The sequence below is a fragment of the Peromyscus eremicus genome, chromosome 23, assembly GCF_949786415.1.
Source record: "Peromyscus eremicus chromosome 23, PerEre_H2_v1, whole genome shotgun sequence".
NCBI lineage: Eukaryota > Metazoa > Chordata > Mammalia > Rodentia > Cricetidae > Peromyscus > Peromyscus eremicus.
In genome coordinates, this window is record NC_081438.1 from 31,113,076 (window position 1) to 31,139,054 (window position 25,979).

The window sequence follows — 25,979 nt, forward strand, 5'->3', positions numbered from 1 at the left end:
CTCCCCCGTGCTGCTGATACTCTTCTCGCTCTTGCTTGCTACTCCTTATTTCTTTATTACTAGACATAAGTGTTTGTTAATTTTTTAGAGGTTTTATTTTTTGTTATGTGATTATCTCTGCGGATGTGTAATAGGAGTGCAGGAGCCTGTAGAGGTCGGCGAGGTGTCCGATCCCCCTGGAGCTGTAGTTGCAGAGGTGTGAGCCGCCACCCGACATTGCCGCTAAGCCATAGTCAGGTCCCGTGCATAGCAGTATGTGCTCTGAACTGCTGGGCTCTCTTGCCAGCCCAAGGGCTTATTAATTTTATTAGTCATTTGAATGAACCAGCTTTTGGCTTTATTAATTCTCTATAACATTTATTCTGTTTGACTCGTTTGCTTTTCTTATTACTCCCTCCTTTCTGTGGTGTTAATTCGTGTTTGAATTTGAGTTGTGTGTGTAGCTGGTTGATTCTTATTCTTCTCTTTGGATGTCTGCTCTTAAGGCTGTAATTTAGTTGCATGCTGTGTGCTTGATATATTGTATTTTCCTCATTGTGTTAAGCAGTTTTCCATCACGAGAGCAGGTTGCCAAGATCATCCTTATGAAGAAAAAAAAATGCTCATTTGGCCACTTGGTGCTGTACTGGATTATGGCTTTGCACTGTGGCTAGATCACACATCCTGGCCAAGCATGTAGTGAGGCCAAGTCATGCACCTCCAGGCCCTGAAGCCAAGAGATGGCAAGGAAGAGCCTGGCATCCCACAGTCTCCTTCAAGGTCACGCCCCCAGGCACCTCACTTCCTTTTACTTGGCCCTGCCTCCTAAAGGTCCAGCTAGCCCTGAATAGCACTGCAGGATGGCACCAAGCCTTCAACACATGGATCCTTGGGGACACTTGTGACTCAAACCCTAAAACTTTGCAATTTGGAATATTTATCCATTTCTTGTGCGTGCGTGTGTGTGTGTGTGTGTGTGTGTGTGTGTGTGTGTGTGTGTGTGTGTGTGTGTGTTTTAATTTGACCATGGGTTGTTCATAGATTTTTAAATTTAAAACATTTGCTAAGTTTTTATCTCTTGAATTATTTAATTCTAATAGAATTTCTTTGTTCTCAAACTATGCTTTGAATGATATCAGTCTTTTAAAATTTATCAAGATACATGGCTAGGGATGGTGGCACATGCTTATCGTCCCCACACTCTGGAGATGAAGCAGGAGGATTACTTTGAGTTTGAGGCTTGCTTGGGCCACAATGTGAGACTCTGTCTAAAACAAACTTTATGAAGATCTGCTTCATGGGCGCACATTAGATCTCATGGTAGTGTGTGTTCGTGAAGCACCTTAGCATGTGTCATGGACCTGCAGCGGCTGGATGTCGTCACTGCAGATGTCTGTGACAGTGGCAAGTTGATCTGCTGAGCTTCTCTGTCCCCAGTGAAGCTTCTTGTGGTTTGGTGGCTTATGGACTACTGTTAGCTTTGTCAGTGAGCGTCCTGTGTCCTTAGATGCTGTTCTAGGAGGCGCACGCTGATTGAAAAGGAGAGTCTTCTCTTTCTGCCCATGAACTCATCTTCGCCTGTGGATTCTTCCAGTGACTGGTTCTATAGAGGCCATCAACTTCCATTTTTATAGCTGCATCCTTTGCTCTTCCAATTTCCATTTGAAACTTCATTATTTAGTTATAAACATTTCTCTTATAAGTGAAGTATAGGGTTAGTGGTTTTTATTCAGCCAGATAATGTTTTTTTAAGTTGAAATATTTAATTTAGTTGTCCTTTATGTAATGAGAAATCTATTTCTCTGTGAGTGAATCAGAGAGAATCCAAGGTTTTACACATGAAAGGTAAGTGTTCTACCACTGAGCCACACCCCAGGCCCTCACTGGGGGATTCTAGGCAGGTGCTCTACCACTGAGCAACACCACCAGACCCTCACTGGGGAATTCTAGGCAGGTGCTCTACCACTGAGCCACACCCCAGCCCCTCAATGAGGGATTCTAGGCAGGTGCTCTACCACTGAGCCACACCCCAGCCCCTCACTGGGGGATTCTAGGCAGGCGCTCTACCACTATAGCCATACTCCAGCCCCTCTACTGCTGAGCAAGGCTGTCTGTCCCTTGCCGGGGATTCTGGGCAGGGGCTCTACTGTGGAGCTGTGTTCTCAGTTTAACACATTTGCATTTAGATTATCAATCCTGCCATCGCTTTTTGTTTGTGCTCCCCCCCTCCTGCTTTTGTACTTTGTCATGGAATAAACTTTCCCTTCTGTTTCCTCTCTCCTCGTTATCTTGGTCACCTGGTGTGCTTTTATGTGGTTCTTCTTAGTGGCTCCACTGCTGATGAGAAGATAGGCTGTTATTATCAAAATCTAGTAAAAATTAGTACATCCCTCTCTTCCCTCGGTCTGACCACCTGAGCCGTTTGCTCCTGCTCTGTTCCTTAGCCATAGGCTCACAGATGTTGACATGATATGAAGATGAACATATACTGATACACATGTCGAGCGTGTGTACACTTGCTCAGAGATTCAGGAAGTCTTGGCTTTTTAAGAAAGGACACATGGCTCAGGCTGGTCTTGAACTTCCTTGGTAGCCGAGGCTAACCTTGGACTTCTGGTCCTCCTGCTTCTGCCTCCTGAGTTGAGATTAGAGCTGTGCAGCCCAGGACTGTAGTGTCGTTTATATACATATTTGTCAGTGTTTGAACTTCCAAGTTGTGCCTACTCTCTTGCTTTACTGTGGTCCCGTTTGTTACAGTTAGTGAACCAGTATCTATAACTTAATTATTTCGTGGCTGTGCCGAGCAGCAGAAAGGGTATACTTTGGTTTCGGTCCATTATGGTGGGGCAGGAAGGCATGGGGTGGGAACAGCCTATGGCTGTGGCAGCTGGATTATAAGGCCAACTGCTCACATGTGGATGGATCCCAATCCTCTCTGGAAACACCTGATTGGCACACCCAGAGCTATGCCTCAGCAATGCCCAGGCACACCTCCCCCCACCTCCTTCTTTTTCTTCTTCCATGGTTTATTTTTATTAATTTAAAAATTATGTGTATGCATATGTCTTTTGCAGGGAGGGTATGTGCATGTGAGTGCAGGTGCCTGCAGAGGTCAGAGGTGTTGGAAATCCTGGAGCTGGAATTAAGGCAGTTTTGAGCTGCCAGATGTGGTTGCTGGGAACGGAACTCAGGCCCTCTGTAAGAGCAGCACACACACTAACCACTGAGGCATCTCCCCAGCCCCTTGAGGCCTTTATTAATGTATTTAAGTTGATAGTTGGAGTTAACCATCACTGTTTTATTATTAAAAGTACATAGCTTACATTAACATTTATTCTTGTGCTATATAATCCTCTTCTCCTCCTAAAGATGCGGTATGTCTGCTGAGTTGCGCAAGCTAGGCTCAAGTAATCCTCCTGCCTCAGCCTCCAGAGTAGCTGGGACTACAGGTGCATGCCACCGTTCCTGACTGTAAGAGCACGTTATAGAGCTGTCCTTACAGCACCAGGCAGGAGACTGCTTTTGTCTGCTGAAGGTTTGTAGTGAATGGCGTCCTCCCTCGTGGAATCATCAAGTAGGATCCACGTAGTGGGACCTCGTGGGTCTGTTGCTTCACATTCATGGTTAATTCAGTTCCTTTAACAGAAGCAGGCTGTCCCGTCACACTGAGCTTCTGTCAGGAGTCACCCCAAAAGCAGCAACAGGGCAGACCCCACCTAGGGGTTTCTGAGGAAAGCAGCAGAGGGTGGAACCAGCTACAGTGACCCATGAGTTGAGGGAGTGACATCAGGACTGCAGCCTTTTTGTGACAGTGAGCTCTCTAGCAAGAGGTCTGGCTGTCGTGGTTAGGGCGCTAACAATTCAGCTTAGAGCCAGGGGTATTTCTATGTGTTTCAGTCAAGAAACTAAACACCTTCATCAGTACATGGCCTGGCAGGGCGCTGGATTGGGTTCAGGGATGTCTAGCTAGCCTGGTCACAGCACTGCTATGCTCTGTGTCTCACATTTGGGATCAGGAAGAGCAGGCACTGGGGGTTGTTCCTCCCCCTCAGAGTTGTGGTAGCTGGATCCATACAGGCACTTGTCCTACCTCTTGTGAACACTAGTGCGCCTGCTTCCTGTGGTAGAGCTGAGTGTTCTCGTGGCCGTGGCTCTCTTTTGGTGTGTGTATGTATATAATGTGTGTGTGACCGCAAGTGTGCATGTGCCACAGCACACACAAAGGGGCCAGAGACAATCTCAGGCATCAGTCCTCACCTTTCCGCTTTGTTTGAGGCAGCATCTCCTTTCAGTGCTGCATACTCCAGGTTGCTGGTCCATGACTGCATCCTGGGATTCTCCCATCTTCCCCTTTCAGCTTGCTGTAGGAACACTGGGATGACATACAGTGTTGGGCTTTACGTGGGTTCCGGGGATTTGAACTCAGGTCTTTACACTTGCGCAGCAGATGCTTTGCCTCCTGAGCCAGCTCCCCAGCCCTCATAAACTTCCCACATTTTTCCTCCTGGATTGTTTCAATGATCTGACCTTCATTTTGCTTTCCCTGGTTCCTGTATGGATTTTCACTGATCTCTTCTGTAGCTTTTATTCTTTCCTTCTGCTTGCTTTGGTCTCACGTTATTCTCGTATGCATGGTTTCTCTTCTGGAAGCTTAAGTGATTTTAGACTTTTGTAAAACATACATGCAGGGCCGTAAGTTTCCCTCCTAGCCCAGCATTTGCTGTGTTCCACAACTTGCAGTAAAGTGAATTGTCTTCTTATTGTTCAGAACCATTGTTGAGTTTCTCTTGAGTCGTTCCTTTGGCTGTACATTAATTACAAGTCATTTGTTAATTTCTGTGCATTTGGGGACCTCCACCCCTGGCTCTTTTGTAACCAATGCTCAGTTTAATTCAGTGGCAAAAATTCTTCTCTTCTCCATTTCCTGCAATGTCATTTCTGGCCCCAGAGTGCTGCTTTGCAAGTGTTCCCTGTTATCTTGGGTACGGCATGGGTTCTGCTGCTGGGGATGACGCACTCTGTCACTGTCAGGCCAGATGATTGATGGCACAGTTTGGGTCAGTGGAGTCCTTACTGATTTTCTGCCTGTTTCAGATAGAGAAGTGTTGAAGTCTGACATGTACCAGGGGTTCATCTGTCTCTCTCTGCAGTTTGATCTGTTTGTGCTGTGTGTGTCCTGCCAATCCGGTGTCAGTGAGTCTGTGTGGAGGGCGGGCATGTCTTCCTGTCACAGTGACCCCTTCATCACTGTGTAGAACCGGGCTCCTTTCTGGTGCTTTTTTCCTGGTCCATTTGACATGCAGAAAGCTCCTCCAGCTCTTTAAAAAAACATGTAGTGTGTGTGTGTGTGTGTGTGTGTGTGTGTGTGTGTGTGTGTGTGTGTCTGCCTGCCTGCCTGCCTGCCTGTCTGTCTGTCTGTGTCTGTGTATGTTCACGTGAGTTGCAGATACCTTGGAGGCCAGAACAGGGTGTTGATTCCTCTAGAACTGGAATTGCAAGGGTTGTGAGGATACCCATTATGGGTGCTGGGAACCAAACTCAGGTCCTCTGTGAGAACAGGAAGTGCTTTTAACCACTGAGCCACCTCTCTAGCCCAGTGGTTTTCAACCTTCCCAATGCTGCGACCCTTTAATACAGTTTCCTCATGTTGTGGTGACCCCCAACCATAATTATTTTTGATGCTACTTCATAGCTGTAATTTTGCTACTGTTATGAATTATAATGTAAATATCTGTGTTTTCCAGTGGTCTTAGGCGACCCCTGTAAAAGGGCCATCCAACCCCTACAAAAGGGTCGTGACCCACAGGTTGAGAACTGCTGCTCTAGTCCCTCCTGCTCTCTTTTGATTGGAGTTAGCATGGTATATCTTTCTCCATTTACCTTTAATAGATGTGTCTTTTCGTTCAAAGACCACTTCTTGTAGACAGCATATAATTAGGTCTTGTTTTTTTAATGTACTCTGACAGTGTCTTCCAAAGTGGCCTGCTTAGATTAATTGGTGTGCTTAGATCATCCACATTTAAAATGATTGTTGACATGGTTTGCTTTATACCCCATGTTTGTCCTCGCTTTGTGCTTGGTCACTGCTCTTTGTTTCCTTTTTCTTTATCTTCTCCACTTCATCGGCCTTGGTTGGTTTTAATTGCACATTTCTTATTTTTCAGGTCCTCCCCCTCCCCCGCTTTGGCAGCACATGAATTAGGTGGCTTTTTTCTTCCCCTGTACTGCCTTGGACCCAGGGCCTTAAATATGCTAGACAAATGCTCTATCTCTTATCCACACCCAGCCCTTCACTTGGGGATTCTAGGCAGGTGCTCTACCACTGAGCCACACTCCCAACCCCTCACTGGGGAGTCTAGACAGGCATTATACTTTGAGCCACACCCCTGCTGTGCAGTCCACTTCTTAACATTTTATTTTAAGACAAGATCTTATTAAGTTTCCAGTCTGGCCATGACCTTACTCTGTAGGTCAGGCTGGTTTTGAACTTGATGTCTTTCTCCTTTAGTCTCCAGAGTAATGGGGATGACAGGCCTGCATCAGTTGGTGTGGCTAGTTTTATTTTAATGGTTGTCTAAATGTTGGTCATAGACATTTAGGAATATGTTGTCTAGGGTTGACAGCACTGAATCACTTTACAGGTGAAGGAATGATCTCAAGCTTTCTGAACCATCCTTAACCTCCCACCCAGGGCCACCATAGTCATGTAATGTGCTGACTTTAAAGGTTTCCTTTTATTTTATTTAGGGGTGTGTGTGTGTGTGTGTGTGTGTGTGTGTGTGTGTGTGTGTGTGTGTGTGTGCGCGCACGCTGTGGGTACCTGGGGAGGCCAGAAAGGGGCATCAGATTCCCTGGCTCTGGAGTTATAGATGGTTGTGGCTGCCCACCCTAGGTTCTGGGAGTTGAATTCAGCTCCTGGAGGAGCAAGCATCCATGCTCTTGTTAAGACATCTCTGTAGCCTCTGGGAGATGAATGAAGGCCAAGGAGAGTCAGCAAATTTGTCTCGTGCTCACTCTTCCTTCTTGTCCTTGTTCTGTGAAGGACCGCTTCCCTTTGCAGTGCTGAGGCCCTGGGGAGTCCTGTTGGTCAGGCCTGATACTGGTAAAGCCCCAAGTCACTCTCCCTGGTCCCAGGTGTTTTAACAGGTACCTGGTGGGTGGTGCTTTTCAAAATCTAGTGCTCACATCTTCTCCACACTTGTGTGCTTCCTGACAGGAAGCTGTTGTTCTTGTAGCTTTGTGTGTTTATTCAGTGTGTGTTCATATGTGCACTTGTGGACGCATGGCGGTGAGAGAGCAACGTTCGGAAGTCACTTCTCTCCTGAACCTTGGGATGCAGGGTCTCTGGGTGGTTTCTTCAGTACTTGGTCTCAGGCTGGCTGGTCCACGGGCTCCCCGGTGACTCCCCCTTTTCTGCCTCCCGTCTCCCATCACTGAGACATGTGGCACCACCTCCGGTGTTTTTGCCTGGGTTCTAGGGAGTTGCATTCCAGCTATTGCACTTGCAAGGTGCCTGCAGGGGCACCGTGCTGGCCCTGCCCTCATATCATTATGCTTCTCTTAGGATCTTCTTTTTTAAAACATTTGTTTAGTATGTATATAGTGTTCTGTCTGCATGGATGCCTGCAGGCCAGAAGAGGGCACCAGATCTCTTTATGGATGGTTGTGAGCCACCATGTGGTCGCTGGGAACTCAGGACCTCTGGAAGAGCAGTCAGTGCACTGAACCTCTGAGGCGTCTCTCTAGCCCTCTCTTAGGATCTTATTTATCCTCTGCTTGCTGGAAAGATGTTTTGTTTTTTAAGTTCACAAATGTATTAGATATTGTTCACAATCTTTCCAAGATTGGTTCTCAGGATAACCGTGTTTTGTTCTCTGAAGTAGCACTGAATGATTCTTCATAAGGAATTTGTGTTCTGTGTTGTAGCACTTGTTAATTTTATTTTAACTGTTAGAGTTAAAAACAGAACAGTTAAATTTTTTGACTATCCCTTGAGGTTTGAGAGTAGCTTACCACTCTTCACTGTTTTGACACAGGATTTCTTACCAGTTTGGAGTGCTCCACGCAGGCTAGGCTAGCCCCGAGATTGGGGTCTGCGGATTGAATCAGACCCTCATGTTTGTGTGGAAAGTGCCATACCAACTGTACCTCAGGTCAGAGATGTCCACATTGATCTTCGGTTTCCATGTCTAACCCCCGGCTGTCGACTTGATTTGTCACTGATGGACATTGACCTCTGCCATTGGATCAGTGATGGCTGGCACTGCCCTCTTCCTCATCAACAGCTCGTGTGGTTCTGGCGACTCGAGCCTTAGAATGGCACCCAGCTCTGGTGAGGTCTTGGCCTTCAGTGTCTGGTTGGGTGTAGGCGGGGCTCCTGCTCTCCCGGGCTGCCTTCATCATGCGCCGTTTATTTTCTGGAAATACACTGCAGTGGACGCTTGCTTTTCTTACACAGAATGAGCTTCGTCTTTTAATCAGCATGTTTACTTTGTCTCCAGTGTGGATTCTTCCCATATGAATTTCTGGGTTCCTATTTAAAAATGGCATAGTTACAGTTTCCTTCCCTTGTTTGGAATGTATTGGTTTTCCCTCAGGTCCTCCCCGTCTCCCTGCATAGTTTCTGTAGTGCAGTTACTGTATCTCAACCCCACTCCCGCTGTCCAAGGATTTAGTGGACTGGCTTCCACGATGTGGTCTGGGCAGTGTAGTGGCTGCCTTACCTGGAGAACTGAGGGCCCAGCAGCTGCTCAGGAACACACAGGACTGGGTGTCTCACAGTCTCCACTGGGCCCCGAAGGCCGAGGGGATTCCTGGAGAGTTCTTTGGTCCATGTGGGAAGCTGAGGAAGCTGGGTTCTGAGATCAGGGAAGTAGTGCAGCAGCACAGGGCAGATGAACTTGCCAGCAAGGCACAAAGGCAAGCTGGCAGAGATCCAAGCTTTCTTCTGGGACCTCCTTTTATCTGGGCTGCCGCTGGAAGGGCAGGCATTTCCACTTAAAATCACCTCAGGCAAGTCCCCTACAGTCTAGCAGCGGTTTGTCCTTCAGTTCATTCCGGATCAAGTCATGTTGACAACAAGAGTAACCATCCCGTACCCCAGAGCAACCTCCCTGGCTCAGTGCAGGTTCTCCCCTGAAGTCTAATTTAAGATTCTCAGTGTCACTCACCGGTTTACACAGTGATGAAGCAAGTGTGGGGGAGGATGGCTGCTTCCATACCCTCCTCGCCAGCCTTTGATTCACCCCAGGAAGTTATTTGATGAGGGGACTGATTCTGTCCTCTCTGTAGGACCCAGGCCTTCTGCTGGTATGTCCATCTGGGCTTGACATGGTATGTGATTTCAGACTAGTTATCTCTAGCTCCTGGGTTTTGCATGTAGGCTTGTGGTCCGCAGACTCTCAGTAATAGACTTTTGTGGGTTTTCCTATCTACCCAGCATCAGGGCGGCGTGCATTTTCCAGTCATCCTCTGTGTGGCGGTGGGTCTTGTTAGACGTTTGTCACTGTGGACAGGGCCTGTTCCATCCAGGGCCCTCATCTGGCTGCCTAGCTGATCTGGTACTGCAATCCCTGCTTCCGTCCTGCTTGAGAGCTGCTATGTCCCAGACCTTGGTGGGCTATGGCTTTGCAGGTGGTCCCCAGGGAGGTTTCTCTTGGGAGCCAGCTTCACTCCGTACTACGTCCATCAGCCATGGACATTACTGGTTGATTACTTCATATGGTTACTACTCATGTGGGCCATGGTTGGTCTGGAATCTGTGGACAGTGAAGCCCTTGGAATTTGAGAGGCCAGTTCCATGGTTGGGAGCTAGCCACCCCTCACAGAGGTGGGTGGAGGTGGCATTCTGTTGGCTTGGACAGTTGAGGCTTATCATCTGATGTCGTCCTTCAGACTGGATGCACCATGGAAGGGCCTTTCCTAGGACCCTGCAAGCAGGCTTTTCTCATGCTTGCAGTTCTAGAGTGTTCCAGAAGGAAACAGCCAGACAGAGATGACCCAGAAAACAGTCCTGATAGTTCTGTACACGGTCTAGGCATTCCTGTCCCCTGTGTACCTGTGTTTGGGACTTGGGCTGTGGTCAGACGTGCCTCCGCTGACCCCAAGCACTGAAGGGCAGCTCTGGCTGATCAGAATGGAAGTTCCTGTGGGTTGTGAGGGTAGTGCAGCTGTGCAGGCACCTTCACCCTCCTGGGGACATGCCCCTTCAATGTGACATGGTATCCTGTGTTCTTCTTCCTTTCTGGAACCTCTTTCCACTAATGGGGATATGCAAGGCATGTGCCAGGGTTGACTCTAGAGACAGAACTATTCCTGTCCGTGTTTCTGTGCTCCTGACCTATTGGGATTCCCTTGGAATGAGATGCCGAGAGGTGCCTGGGTCCTCTAGAGAAAGGATTTTGAAGACTCCCGAATGTGCGATAAGGCTTCAGGGGCCTACCAGGGACTGGTTATATTGTGGAGGCCCCCATGCCTCCAGCCACTGCTCACTTACCTTGGAGTGACCAGTGATGGCTCTGAGAAGTGATGGGGAGAGTGAGCAGGGCTGGGATTCCCAGAGTTGGGTGGACTTCAGCAGCTCCTGGTGCTGGGAGGGAATCGGGGCAGCTCTACAGCCATGGTTTATTTTTTCGTAAGGAGGCCTTGTGGAGTGACTAAGAGTTGAGTGGAGGAGCTCAGACAGGAGCGAGGCCTTGGGGGCAGTGGAAGGACCGCAGGAGATGCCCACAGACAGTGTCCCTGCCTAGAGGCCCTCTGAGGCTTTTCAGATAGAACTGCAATGAGTGGGTGGCCCAGTGCGTCAGCCCTGGCAGGGGAGGGGAGGGAAGGGGAGGGGAGAAGAAAGGGGTGAGGGGGAAGGGACATGCCTGCACGGAGTATAGGTTCTCCTTCCAGCTGCTCTGCAGGGTGGAGGGGCCTCTGGGTCTAGGAAGAACCTCCTGTGCCAACACACAGGTGCCTCTACCCAGTCCCCTTTTAGTGAGGGTGGGAAGTGACAAGGCCGCCTCGAGCCATGTATTACCAACACCAGGCTCTCCTGCACGGAGATAGGCTTCCGAGCTGTGTGCACACCGGCCTCGTGGGTCACTCACGTCCTTTCCAAGCAGGGCTGTTTGACCAGAGAGAGTAGAGGGTGGCAGTGATGCATACACCCACAAGCCACTGACCTGTCACCTGGAGGGTGTGGCCTCTGAGTCCAGAGCTTCCTTCCTGCAGAGGGCTGTATTTGAACTTCTAAGACCACCCAGGCACCTTGCCTCTTCACTGTATAGTCCATTATCTCAGACAGGCTGATTTTGTTCTCCAGGACACAGAGCAAACTGATGTCCTGGCCTGGCGTGTACACTCCCTGTCTCTGTAGGGACAACAGACTGCAGACTAGTCCTCTACTCCATGTCAACACCTCTTCCCCATGGTATACCGGAGGCTGGTGAGGAACTCTCCCTGGAGGGTGGGCTGTGAGTAGTCTGAATGAGAAATGTCCCCGTAAGCTCATGTATTTGAACATTTGGTCTCAGCTTGGTGGCACTGTTTGGGAAGGCTGTGGAACTTGAGGAGGTGGAGCCTTGCTGAGGAGCGTGGAAGTAGGGGTGGTCTTTGAGAGTGTAGACCTTCGCCCCACTTCTAGTTTGTGCTCTTTTTGGTGTTTGTGGTTAAGATATTATCGATCGCCCAAGCATGAAATTTGCAGGCAAATGGATGGAACTAGAAAATATCATCCTGAATGAGGTAACCCAAACCCACAAGGACAGACATGGTATGTACTCACTCATAAGTAGATTCTAGATATAAAGCAAAGAACAATCAGACTGCAACCCACAGAACCAGGGAGGCTACATAGCAGGGGGGACCCTAGGATGACTGTGGCTTATAATAAGTTGGTTTTACTCAATCACTGGGCAAGCGTCAGTGAAACATTTCACTATTAGGATAAGATTTTTTTTTTTTTTTTTTTTTTTTTTTTTTTGGTTTTTTTCGAGACAGGGTTTCTCTGTGTAGCTTTGCATCTTTCCTGGAACTCACTTGGTAGTCCAGGCTGGCCTCGAACTCACAGAGATCCGCCTGGCTCTGCCTCCCAAGTGCTGGGATTAAAGGTGTGCGCCACCACTGCCCGGCAGGATAAGAATTTGTACTGTATCAAGCTGATAATAGATAAGTAAGTAAGTAAGTAAGTAAGTAAGTAAATAAATAAATAAATAAATAAATAAATAAATAAATAAATAAATTAAAAAAGATATGATCACTCAATTTCCTGCTCCCCACCCCTACCCCAGTTTGGACTTTCTCTCTGGAACCTTCAGCCAAAACAAATCCTTTCTTCCAGAGCTGCTTTTGGGTGTGGTGTTCCACCACAGCAACAGAAAGAAACTGATGTGTGTTCTTCATGTCTTGCTCTCTGGCAAGGCCCCCTGGGAGCTACCTCCATTGCCCTCTGCCTGGGATATGCTTCCTTGCATGCACCCAGTGCAGCCTGCGTGCTCTGGTTACCCTCAGCACTCTGGCCACTGGCCTGTTCTTGCGTCCTCTGCCCCAAGACCTGGTGGGCTGTGCTGTCAGGACCTCTGTGGGCTTAAGTGGGGCCTTCTCCATGCCAATGCCAGGTGAGGGAGCACACACGGTGGATGGAAGATGAGTGACAGGGCTTCCACTGACACAGTGACAGTCACAGAACTCTCTCGGGCATCCAGAGTCTGCCCAGGAGTTGGGGTGCCTATTCCTATACCCCATGTTCGTTGTTGCTTGTCCTGTGATGATCATGTGTGGACCCTCCTGGCCTGGCTGTCTGAGCTCATCCTAAGTGTTGTCATGGGGGGAAGACATTGTCAAGAGGCTCAGGTTCCAGAAGGCAGTGATTTGGAGTTCCTGGGTCCTGAGACAAGTGACTCTGCCCTTTTGTGCCCCGTTTCCCTTCTGGAAAAGCACTGTGAAGCCCTGGCCTTGGAATTCTTTACTAGTTTTTCATGCAGCGCTTTCCGCATTGATACATTCACTGTGGAGGAGGGAGCTGGCTCAGGTGGGGTGTGGATGGAGTCTGGGGCTGGGACTCATGAGACTCACAAGAGACCTCGCTCAAGAGCCCCTTCCCAGGGCTACAGAAGCAGGAAGCATTTGCTGGGGAGAGGAGACTCTTCCATGGAGCTTCCCACAAGCTGTGCAGGGAGCTCTAGGGATGTAGCTTTGTGGGGTCGTCAGCATGCTCGAGTGAGCTTTTTGGTGATAGAGCTGCCCCCCGTTACCCACGCTTCTCTAAGTGAACCCACTAAACTTAGGGTTCACCACGCTAGGCATGGAAGAAGTCCTTTCTTTGGGTCTGTTGTTGCTCCTTCTGGCTAGGAATGAGTTGAACATGGTCGTGTAACATAGCTTTAGTTCTCCCCCGCCACCCCGCCTGTGTGTGTGTGTGTGTGTGTGTGTACATGCCGTAGGTCAGGTGACAACTTGCAGGACTCAGCTCCCTCCTTCCACCATGTGGACCTTAGGAATCAAATTCAGATCCTCAGGTTAGCAGTGACCCGCTGAGCTATCTTGCCAGCCCCCACAGTCTCACAGAGACCTCGACTGGCTGATTAGCCGGCCGTGGGAGTCCTCCTGTGTCTGCCTCACCAGTGCTAACATGACAAGCATGTCCCACCACACCTGGCTTCTTACAGGGATTCTGGGAACCGAACTCAGGTCCTCAGGTTTGCACTGCGGAGCCATCTTCCCAGGCCTCTCTACCACTGCATGGTACCGTCAGGTATTTTACTCGTTTGTCATATGGGCTGTGTGACAGCTAGCATGGCCACTGGCCTCTCCTGACCCAGAGAGGCACCAACCAGAAGGCTCACTGTCCCCTCCGATTGTCTCAGGTGGTTTTGAGGCCTCCATCCTCAGCTGATGACTTCCTTGGTGAGACTGTTTGCTAGCACTCTCTCCTTGCCATTAATTACGTGGTGAGCAAATTTGATTGCTTTCAAACAGGATTGTTCTGTACCTGAGGAGAAGCACTCAGTGGAAAATACCATTTTGTTTGGTACTTGGTGAGCAGGTCTTTAGGGCTCTGTAGGCACTACCCAGGTGCTGGTTTGTGCTGCGATGAATCGCCTGTGCCTGCTCAAGTGGAGCCAGTGCGAGAGTGGCATTGCTCATTAAAGAGCCGTTACCCAGTCGTACCGCACAGCGCCCGCACTGTGATGGCCGTTCCCTGAAAAGACACAAACAGCAAACTTCTCCACCTCTATTTTTCTTCTGCGCCAGCCTGGAGACACTGGAAGAGAGAAACCAGCGAAAGGTGGCAGCGGGGAGATTTACCGATCAATAAAAGAGACAATTACAGTTTGTTGATGAAAGGAAATCCCCCGCCCGGCCTCTCGTGGCATAGACACTCTGCTAATGATAACTTGGGTAACCAGCTCGAGACGATAAAAGTCAATGGGAAGATATAGGATTTCAATAAAGTTATGGCACTTCATAAACCTTCCCACGGAAACAGATCACCCCCAGACCTGTGACCAGTTCCAGCTGGATTTGGAACTTTAATTTCTCACTTATTGAATTTTTTGGCATTCACTAATTACAAATTTTGTGCCGAGGTGATAACCGTGTCCCCAGCCTGGAAGGGAAGAGAGCCCAGACAAGGCTTTGGAGGCCCATGGGCCAAGGGGAGAATGACCTTAAGCATTAGGGGCTTAAGGATAGGCAGTGTTGGTGCTGAGGGTGGCTGAGTCTGGGTGACACAGTCAGGGTCTCAGCCTCATGGGAAACTCCATGGTGGCCACTGGTGCTGTTCCTGAATAAGCTGGTCCATGTGAGCTCCCCTGGTGTGGAGAGACAGTGCAGGTCACATGGGAAGGAGCCGCTGGCCAGGGTTATGCTGGGCCACTCTGACCTTTTCCAGGTGTATGGTTTGGGAAGGGGGTGTGCTGGAGCACGTAAGAGCCAGGTCCTGCCCATCATACCGAGACAGCGTTTGCCAATGGTAATAACATCCTATTGTTTTCATGAGCACCAGTTGTCTGCAGGACAGCTCACTGGACACTTTGTCCACAGTGGTATTGATCCACATGGCTGCCCTTGTGACCACTTTCTTGCTGATGGAGGATTTGAAACTTGGGGTGACTAGAGAGCTGGCAGCAGATCAGAGCTGGGGTTGGAAGCTGCTGCTTACAGTAGGAAGAACTTCTTCCTCAGCTGTGCTGTCCCCAAGCATCCTCATTGCTGGCTGCATGAATGGGCAAAGCTCAAGCAGAAGGTACCAAGCACATCAGCAGGGATGCCTCAGGTTCCAGTTAGAAGCCCAGAGGTGGGCTTGCCCAGACCTGCAGGATGCAGAGCCTCATCACCTCCCCAAGGCAATGTGCACAGGAGGTTGGTGAAGCTGGACTGGCACACCTGGAGCGCTAGAGGAAGGACTTGTCACTCCTGCGTGTGTACTCCGTCCGTTGAACTCTTAGAAGGCGACATCAGGGTAGGGGGAGTCCCCAACCTGTACCTGGGGTTTGGGGGCTGGGCCTCCTCTACCTATGATGATACCTGTGTCCGGAGAAGCCAAGTGGCCCTGTCGGTTTGGGGCCATACTTAAGAACCGGTGTCATGGGGAAAGAGAGAACGCAGTAAGAGCCTGGGGAGGCCAGGCTCCCCAACAGTGCTGTACCCCATATGTGGCCCTCAGAGCAGCTTGGCTCCCTGAGACAGGGTAGGTCGCATGTCTGTGGGCTTCCTTGCTGGCAGGGTGGAGGGGGTTCTCCTTCAGCCCCTGTGCAGGTCTCCCCAGCATTCTAGGGACCCTGGGTCCCAGTCCTGGCAGCATCTCTCCACTGTTAGCTTTCTGATTCAGGCTGTCAACCTTAGGATCTGTAGTGTGTATAGACCAGCCAAGGATGAGCCACACCCCCAGCTCTCACTCCCACTCTGTTCTGAGCGGGAAGGTAGGAGTGCTGGGCGCAGCTGGACAGACTGGTGGTCTCATATATCTGAGTTCTCTGTGGAGGTGAAGTGCTTACTGAGACCACGGCGATTTCTGGAGCCCCAGTGTCTCAGGGCACTTAGTGCATTAGGACAGAGTCTGCTCAGATAGGGTTGGTGCTCACTCACCAGGCTTGTGTTCTTGTTCTGATTGTCGCTAGTCAGAAATCACATCAAGTGGGTATCCACCCTGGCATGGTTGGGGTGAGTACTGTTGGCAGGGTTGGCTCCTTTCATCACTGGACCAGTGAAACTGAGTCTAGAATTCTGCATGCTTGGGTCTCGGTTGCGGGCTCTTTGGAGGTGTGCAGATGGAAGCAAGCCAGTCCTGGCTTTTTGAATACCATATGTAGGAACTCTGAGGCTCCCACCTCGGTATTTCCCCAAGCCATTGACACACTGTCTCACCTGACCTGACCATCTGTGTCCTCAGGAGCGAGACGGCATGCGTGCCATCCTGGGATCCTACGACAGTGAGCTGACCCAGGCCGAGTTCTCAGCCCAGCTGACACAGCGTATGTGGGAGGCCGAGGACATGGTTCAGAAGGTGCATGCCCACAGCTCGGAGATGGAGGTAGGTGGGCACCGTGGGTGAGTGGGGACCGTGTTGGGGGCGTGCAGCCGTGGGGTTATTTTGATACCTCCCCTCCTTTACTTCTCATGTGGTACCTGGTGGTCAGAGGACTCCAGGTAACCCCAGGCATCAGAGGTGGGTGTCAAGGGGATTCAGGGTGAGGCATGGCCTCTGCCAGCCTGAGTTGTTGCCAGGTGCCTTGAGGACGATCTGTGCCCTGTAGCCATGTGGTCCCTACGGCAGCCTGCTTCCTCTTGCTGCATGTTCCTGTGGTGTTCCTGTCTAGGGGATGGCGCAGCGTCTTCCAAGCAGTCTGTGACTTCTTGTCTCTCCCTGTCACCTCCCACAGTATCATGAGTCCTATGAAGTCTCATTCTGCTTTAGTGAGGGCAGAGAAAATGTTCCCTTTTGAGGAAGAGAGTAACCCTTTGGCCCCCATAGGCTGCTAGGCATTGGGGACCAGTGAGAACCTCATCGGGCCTCTCTTTTCTGGCTGGCTTGTGCCAATGCAGAACTCCTATTGCTAAATGCTGGCATTCCCTGGGGTGTGGCTTCCCTGAAAACCATCCCAGATGCAGGGGGAAGCCCTTGCTCTCCCTCCAACAGGGGTGGAGGGTGCTCGGTTCTCAGGAGAAGGTGAATGACCATACAGGACAAGGCGGATCCTGCTTGTCAGGAGCACCACACAGCTGTGCCCCCCCGAGGCTGCCTGGGCCTGCTCTGCACCCACTTTTCACTTGTGTCTCCAAGCTTGACTCTGGCTGTGACCCTAGAAACAGGGCTGTCAATTGCCCACATTTTAACGACAAGAAAGCGGATACCCAGAAGGCCCAGGAGTGAGCCCAAGTCACCAGGTGCCTGTAGACACAGCTAGGTCTGCCCTGCATCACTGTTCACCTGCAGCGCGTCCTGGGTCAAGGCCTTTGTCACGTGCAGTGGCCATCAGCTCTTTCGGTGTTGATGCTCACACCTGTTGGGCTGGTCCTTGACCTTGGTGTGATGCACACACACAGTTGCCTCCGGGCCAGTCATTGTGTGCAGGCGGCTTGGCCCTCACCCAGCCAGTGCTCCAGTGTCTCTCTGGAGAAGTGTCCAAAGTGACAGCCAGAGTGATGGCAGGACCACACGGACTTCCCAGAGAGCACTGGAATCCACACTGAGCAGGGCCCCTTCCTAGGGCTGCAGAGCCTTTGCTGAAGGGGATGTTTAAAATAGACAACTGTGAGCTGGCCTGGTGGCAAAGGCCTGCAATCCAAGCTACTTGGGAAACTGAGGCAGGATGATGGTAAGTTCCATGCCAGCCTAGGCTATAGAGTGAGTTTAAGACCAGTCTGGACAACTTAATGTCTGTCTTAAGTAAAAAGAAAGTGGAGGATATAGCTTAGCTAGGGACTGGGGTGTGATTCAGTGGTAGAGCGCCTGCCTGGACTTCTCAGTGAGGGGTTGGGATGTGGCTCAGTGGTAGAGCACCTGCCTAGAATCCCCCAGTGAGGGACTGGGGTGTGATTCAGTGGTAGAGCGCCTGCCTGGACTTCTCAGTGAGGGGTTGGGATGTGGCTCAGTGGTAGAGCACCTGCCTAGAATCCTCCAGTGAGGGACTGAGGTGTGGCTCAGTGGTAGAGCACCTGCCTAGAATCCCCCAGTGAGGGGCTGGGGTGTGGCTCAGTGGTAGAACACCTGCCTAGAATCCCCCAGTGAGGGGCTGGGGTGGGGCTCAGTGGTAGAGCACCTGCCTAGAATCCCCCAGTGAGGGGCTGGGGTGTGGCTCAGTGGTAGAGCACCTGCTAACTCTCATGAGTCCCTGTATTAAATTCCTAGTACTGTAAAAGCAAACAAACATATATATATAAATGAAACCCATGATATCCATGAAGTGAAGTAGCATTTTAGGGGTGAGTTGTGGAGTTGAGGGTTCTTGTGAGGGAGCAGTCAGAAGCTCCCAATATTGTTGTAACTTGTCTGGAACACTAAGGTTGCACTTTTGACCCTCCAGCTGAGAGGATGGCTCCAGGTCTCGCGGTGGGAAGGTTGGAGAGTGACAGAGTGAGAGCTGTCGAGCTTTAGCTCTAAGGATGGATGGTGGCAAGGCTGTGCTGTGGTGAGGAGGTCATGGGCCAGGCTGCCCTCATGTTCTTCCTGCCTGTGAGATTCTCGTTAGGTGCATTGGGCTTGCATTGTCCTTGCCTGGAGGAGCAGCCCTCGCTGACACTCTTGGCAGAATGAACCGAACCCTCTGAGGGGTGGAGACTCACTTGGGCCCTATGTTGATCCCACCCCCAGCCCCCAGCTACACATTTGTCCCCATGACTCACAGGTGGGCAGCAGCCAGGAGTGCGACCCACCGGGTCTGCCATGAGCTGCGGCATCCCAGCGCTCCATCCTCATCTGAAAGGTTGACTTGGGCTCCAGCGAGCTGTACCATCATCAATGTAACTGTGTTAATAGCCGTTTTATTAGAGCACATTAGGCTCCATGAGAAACACTAACAAGGAGATATTTGCAGGTCTGCTCTGACACCTTGCAGTGTCCCCAGTATTTTCTCAGTGAACGGTTCCTTCTCTGTTGCCCATATGCATCCCACATAGGTGGTTAGGAGCGTGATAGTGTGGTGTGTTCTGTGTCACGTGATCAGTGCTGTTGGGGTTCAGTTCCGGCAGATGAGTGCTCCCTATCACCATCCTGCCATCACCCTGCTCATGGTGTGTCAGGCACCCCCCCTCTTTCCCCGAAGGATGTAAAGATGGCGAGTTCTTCCTCATGTTCTGTCTCCCAGAGCTGTAGTAGAGCCAGTGGATGATAGAGCTTGGGGGCTCAGCTGGTGTTCGTACTATTTTTCAGTAATCGTAACTGTGAGCGTTTATGAGGTTAGTCAGCTGGGGGAGGCTGAGGAATTCCTCTGACACACACCTTCAGGATCCCTTTCACAGCTAGCCCTCCTGTGCATGGGCACTCTAGCCTCTTGAAGCAGGCTGGCCCCCCGTGACCTTCCTCCTCTGGCCCTATCATGTGTGCTGATATCATGACTGCGGTGAGCTAGGGTCCTGAGAGCAGAGCCCCAGGTGACGTTTCTCCTCACACTGTGGCTCCTGTAGTCGTGTGTCACCGTTTGTTGCAGTCTACAGTGGCCATGTGTTCAGACTTGTGCCTCATCCTCACACAAGTCACCAGGAGACAGTTGTACCCAATCAGTCACAGGCTTTCCCATCTCCCCTAGAGGTCTCCTTCTCACACAGTGGACCCCGGAGGAGCACAAGGCTTGGCCATCTCAACCCCTTTGGGGTGGAATAGTATCTGGATTTAGCATAGTCTAGAGGGGGAAGCCTGCCTAGAGGTCTGAATCCACTGGAGTGGGAGCGTTGCACCGTCTGCTTCCACCAGGGGGCAGCAGACAGGCCCATTGCTTTCTGGGCCTAGCCACACTGTCCTGGAGGGGCTAGGCAGGTGCAGGAAAGGATGGCCAGGAGGAGGGGATGATAGGGAACTGGGCACATCCTGAGTAAGGCTTGACCAGAGGCAAGGACCAGGCAGGTGTGAGTCCCACAGCTGGGCGGTCTGCTGTGGACGGAGCTGGAAGGACGAGGGCGGCCTTGGCTTTCTGCTTCTCAGCTCTGCTGTGGAGCCTGACCTTAGGAGGGTACTCCTTCCCCAACCACTTCTCCTCCTGCTCTCTGCCCCACGGAGTCCTGGGTACAGTTGGGTGCTCCAAGAGTCCCCATTAGTGAGAAGGGAGATGGGCAAATGGCCTTGTCTAGGCATATAGACCCAGAGGAGTGGGGAGCTGCCTCTGGAGAGGCTGGTGTGGGCTCCTGGGGACCTGGTGAGAATCAGAAGTTCTGGGAATTGAGGGTGACTTGTGAGCATGACTGGTGGAAAAGCCCCCGTGACCCAAGTCAGCCCGGAAGCTGTTCCCACAGCAGCCATGGAGCTTGGTGTTTCCAGCCACACCCTGGCCATTGCCAACACCTGGCCCAGTCAGCAGATCCATGGCCTAGGCCTCTTGTCACCTCCAGCCCTGCCCCTTTTGAGGAGAGCATTTTTGGGCCAGGACAGCCATGGAGCCACAGCTTGGTGACATCACACCTGGAGAGTCCAGCAGGCACACCCTGACCATCTCAGGCCACTCTGTTAATCAAGGTAGCATGCATCACCTGCTACTTCTGAGTGCCTTGGCTTATAGGCACATCCTGCAGCGTGCACATTCTTATTCAGAATCTCTCCAGACTCCTGGGGACAGGGTATCTTTTTTTGCATTTGGAGAAACTGGAGCCTGAGGTGGAGGGTGGTCCAAACCAACCCTTCCTGCCTCTTGTTCTCCCCATCTCATGAGCACGTTGACACCCCTGTTGGGTGTATTCTAGAGACCTCGCTCACTGCCAGGGTCTGAGAGCTACATCAATAGCATGCAGGCTTAGCACCTCCTGCGTGCTGAATGCCTGGAGAATGGCTGAGATGGGGCGGGGGGGGGGTGAATAATCTTTGGACAGGTGTGCTCAGCTCACTGTAGGGCAGCCCAGCCTTGATCCAACCCTGTATTCCCAGGCCAAGGGGTGGGTCACTAGTCTGGCTGCAGGTGGTAGAGCTGCAGCTATGGAGGGTAGCTTTCCATTGGACAGTCAAATTCATATAACAGAAGCTGGAAAATGGCTCATGCCTGGAGAGCTTTAAAAGTCTTGTCAGGAGTTTATTAGCTGAGCTGCTTGTATTGACACAGTAAAAAGTTACATAACTTAGTGGAACTCCTTCCTTAAAGGTCCCTTAGTGCCTTGCCGCTGTGCGAGCATGGCTCATGTCTCGGATGTAAGTAGTTTCTTCCAGGAAGATGTGCAGTGGAGAGCGAGCCGTCACATTGCCTGTGGTGTTCAGTCCTGAGTTGTCAGAAGGTGGAGAGGTGCATGCACGGGAACCCCCTAGTGTGGGATCTGACTTCACATCCACCGTTGAGGGACAGGCCTGCTCTTGCCCTCACTTTCATGGACAAGAGGGAGGGCTGCAGGGAAGCAGGAAGACTCCACTAACCATATGATGGTTGACTCAAGGCGGTCTTGTGTATGTGGTGCTGCCACCCCTCTCTCTGCCTCTCCACCCCTTCAGCTAGTTCTTTCTGCTTCCGTCCTTAGTCTTCCTTCTGTGTATCTGTCAGCTGTGTGTGCATGTGTTCCCATGTGCATGCTTGGGTGCACATGTCGGTACTCATGCGTCTGGAGGTCAGGTCAATATTGGGGCTTTCCTCTCACCATCACCTGGAGCTCAGATTTGGCTAGACTGGCTGGCCAGTGAGCCCACGGGATCTTTCTGTCCTCATCTCCTCACACTGTGATTTCAGGTTCACATTGCCAAACTTGGCATTCTCCATGGGTGCTGGGGATTCTAGGGATCCGAACTCAGGTTTTCATGCTTGTGAAGCAGGCAGGCAGGCACTTTACCCACTGGTTCTCTCTTTTGCTACCTGATGGCTTTTCTCTGTCCCCTTTCCTTCACCCTTCCTCACCTCCAGCTCCTGTCTTCTCTGGCATCAACAGGCCGTTCTGTGGATTCCTGTGCACTGGGTGTAGCCGTCTGTGCCTGGCCGGTGTGTGTGTGTGTGTGTGTGTGTGTGTGTGTGTGTGTGTGTGTGTGTGTGTGTGTTTGTATGTGTGTGTGTGTGTGTTTGTATGTGTGTGTGTGTGTATGTGTGTGTGTGGGGGGGGGTGTTCACTGTCAGTTGTGTTCATGAGAGGGCAGATGTGACAGCCTCAGGGCTGGCCATGGGTAGGCAGGCAGCCACTGCATCCTCCTCTCAGCACAGTCCTGGCCTGGGTTAATGTCCTCAGCAGTTCCAGCACAAGGCATGCTTTGATTCTAGCAAAATCATTTCAGCAAAACAAACTAGAAATGTGGAGCTAGGAGACTCCCAGTAGCCTGTCTCTGGCGGGGCTGCTACCATTTTGCCCGGATTTTATTTATTCCATTTAATAAGCTGCTGCAGAGGTTGGAAGCAGATGTCACGAGTCCTCTGTCGACGGAGCCATAAATACAAGTGTGTGGCACTTGGATGCCACGCGTCACCTGAGTTGTGTTTCCAGTGTATTTAATTAAAACAGATTACGGCGCTGCTAGCTACATGGAGACTTCCTCACAAATGCACTGGCATGCTGCTTTCCGGTGAGAGGCCTGCGCTGTGGGCGAAGCATGGGGGAGAAGCTCCAAAGAGTTCCAACAAGTGGATGCAGAAGGCTGAAGGGAGAACCTGGGCCTTACCTGTGCCGAGGAATCACCCCACCACTGAGCTCAAGTTCCAGCTCACTGGGCCCATTGCAGAGATGGAGGACAAATACTAAGAGCTGAGATGAGATGTTAAGATCAGCCTTTGTGGAGGTCACATAGATGATAGGCGGCCATTGGGATCCCAGCCGCATGCCAGAAGATTGATTGCCCACCGCTGCAGTTCCCAGATCTGAGCTCCATCACACCCCTGCAGGGTTTGTGGGAACACGTGTTGGCCAGGACCCTCTGTTGACGTCGGATCCAGTGGGTATAGGCTGGAGTCTGGGAATCTCCTATTTCTAGTTTAGTGCCTAGGATTGCTAGGGAGTGGGTCTCTGTGGAGTCACTAACCCTGAATAGAGTGTGGTGGCGTAGGCTGGGGCTGTTTGTCTCCTTCACTCCCTCGGGGCTCCCACCCCCATAGTCCGTACCACAGTCTGCTTCTTTGAATGCCAGCGCGTGCTGACTGTCTACTCAGGACCTGGTTGCTCTGCAGCCCCTGGAAGCAGAAGGTGTTCTGCCTGCCATCCGTGTAGAGAGGCTCCTGCATCCGTGTCTACACTCACATCCCAAGGGAAAGCCTAGCCCTTGAGTCTTGGCTGCTTCAGTGTTAACTCTGTCCTTGGGTGGACCCTGCCTGCTTAGGTCCAGGTAGGCATACTGTCCTCCTCTCAGGGTCCTCCCAGCCAGGCCAGGCCATGGTGTTGCAGAAGGTAACACCAGCCCCCTTCAGGGCTTGGGCTGGCCTGTCCCAGCCTGTACCCACCACAGGTTTTCCTGTATCCCCTCAAGCTGTCTGTGTGCCTGCAGGGGTGCTAGATCATCAGGCCGCCACTTCTCACTTCAGGATAAAAATAGCCCTGCCGAGGCTTCTGTGCAGGATGGAATGTCACATGTGGCGCATGTCCAGGGCTTGTGTCTGAACACATGCGGTCCCCAGGGCCTGGCTGGGGACCATGGCCAGCGCTGTCAGCACTTGTACAGGGGTAAGAAATGAGTGCTACCCACCTGCCACCTTGGCCACACCCGAGACCAACCACAGCTGTGCCGTCCCAGTGCTGTTGTCTGCCTCTCTAGAGTCTGACCAGGGACTGCTGTTGCCCTGTCCAAACTGGGACCACCTCTGGACCAGTCTGTCAGCTTGCCTTCACAGTGCATAGCCTCAGATCCAGGCTTTGCCCGCTTCGTGGCAGTACTGTCTTGGGCAGGATTGGTAGCTGGTGCCATGTGAGCAGAGGATTGATAGGCAAACTGCCTGCATTAGCCACTGGCCCAGTTGTGTGGGCCAGCTGTGGGCAGATGAGGAACAGCTGGTGGACTGAGGTACCTTGCTGCTGTTGTCCTGTATAAAGGCTGACTGTCCTTTGGAAGTCTCAGGAGAAAACAAGAGCGAACGGGCCCTGATGTCACTGCAAAGGGCAAGACACTTATTGCGATGCCACCGCAAGGAGATGCTTTCTTAATCTAGACACCAGCAACATGAGCCTGCAGCTGCCCATCCCCCCTGCTGGGCACTTCACCCATCCTCTGTCCTCAGCTCTACATTGGATCTGCTGGCAAGGCCCGGGCCATCCCCTTTACTGTCTCCCTTTTGTGGCAGAGGCAGTGTTTACCAGAGGCTCTGCACTCAGGCTGCAGATAGGACTCTACCCTTCTCTCCCTTCTGAGAACATTCATGATGATCACGGCCGGCCGGCTATTTGGCACTAGGGTGGTCTCTGATGAACATGGCCTAGGACCTCAGAAAGGACCTGCTGTCTGGATGTGGATGTGATGATTGACTGTCTCCTGCAACAGCGCTATTGCTTACTCTGTTGTTCTCCCAGACCATGTGCTCTGAAGGCTTCCCACCAAGCATGGCTGTCTGGAGTGAGTGTTTTCTTGTAGTCTTCTGGGGAACTTTCTGGGTGTGGGATGGGGTTGCTGGTGGAGCTGCAGTGACCACCAGCGCCTCTTCTCTCTACAGATGAGGTGGTCATAGAAGGCAGGTTGTTACTTAGCATCTGAGAGAGAGAGAGAGAGAGAGAGAGAGAGAGAGAGAGAGAGAGAGAGAGAGAGAGAGAGAGAGCGCACATGTGTGCTGTCAGTGGACAGCCTCAGGCACTGGTCTTTACCCTCCACCTTTTTGAGGCATGGGCTCTTGTTCACACAGTGAATACCAGGCAGGCTGGCCTGAGAGCTTCCAGAGACTCTCCCGTGTGTCTCTGTCTTCCATCTTACCGTCGGAACACTGCATTACAGATGCATGCTGCTGTGTTTGCTTTTACAGGGGCATTTGGGATCTGAACTCAGATTCTCAGTTATGTGGCAGCACTTTCTCCACTGAGCTGTCTCCTCAGCCCAGGCGTGTGTTCCTCAGTCCCTTGAGCACACACCTGGGGAGGTTATGCAGACATGACACGCTGAGGAGAAACCAGATCATCTGAGTGGCTTCAGTTCCACTGCGACTGTCACCGTCACGGCGACTCGCTCGGCTCCCATCCCTTTCCCTTCAGCGCCCCAGCACTTCCTGGGTTCTGCCAGCCCTGTCTTCGCGGAGTGGTGTTTCGCTGTTGGTCCTGATTTGCATTTGGCTAATTGCTAACCATGTTAATTACCTTTCTGTGTGTTTGCCGCCTGTGTGCGTTTCCTTTTTGGGAGATGTCTGTTTGCCTCTTTGCCTGCTCCGCTGTCACACTGTTTATTTTTTTCCTCAGTGCTTTGTAGCAGATCAGTGTGTGTCCTTGAGGCCAGTCAGGTGCAGGGGATGCCAGTCCCTGTCCCCCAGCCCCTTACTCATAGAGCAGCGAGGGCAGTGTGTTTTGGAGCAGAGGGAAAAAATTGTGTGCCCTGGTGATGGACATGTAGGCCTCGCAGTTCTTCCAGTTTTGAGAGTCACAGGTTAGACCTGGGTTCAGATCCTGCCTTGTTCACTGACTGACCACTCATTGAATTGTACATGGTGGTTGGCTTCTGGACCCATTTTCTTAAGGAAAGCTCTTCTGGGAAGGACATGGTATGCCCGGAGGATATCCATAAGCACAGAGTTACCCTGGTGTCTGCAGAGTCCTCAGCCTGTGGCAATCCCCAGAGGAAGAGGGCCAGCCTCCCAGCAGACAGAGCATAGGAAGGAATTCCCTTGCCTGTTGCAGAGCTGACAATGGGAAGTTCTGTTGCTCTGGGCTGGGCAGTGCCCTTCCAGCGCAGGAGGGTGGTCACATCCTTGCTGTGTAAATGGTTGGCTCACTGGAGGTGTACA

The 25,979-nt window shown here is 51.4% G+C and overlaps 1 protein-coding gene across 1 annotated transcript in view; it reads left to right on the forward strand.

Annotated features, from left to right (window-relative positions):
* The window catches only part of Mad1l1 (mitotic arrest deficient 1 like 1), a 322,122-nt gene that overhangs the window by 173,321 nt on the left and 122,822 nt on the right, over nt 1-25,979 (forward strand). The window contains exon 12 of the mRNA XM_059249350.1: nt 16,358-16,498. Within this exon, the coding sequence (XP_059105333.1) occupies nt 16,358-16,498 (141 nt within the window). The remainder of the gene's footprint in view (nt 1-16,357; nt 16,499-25,979) is intronic.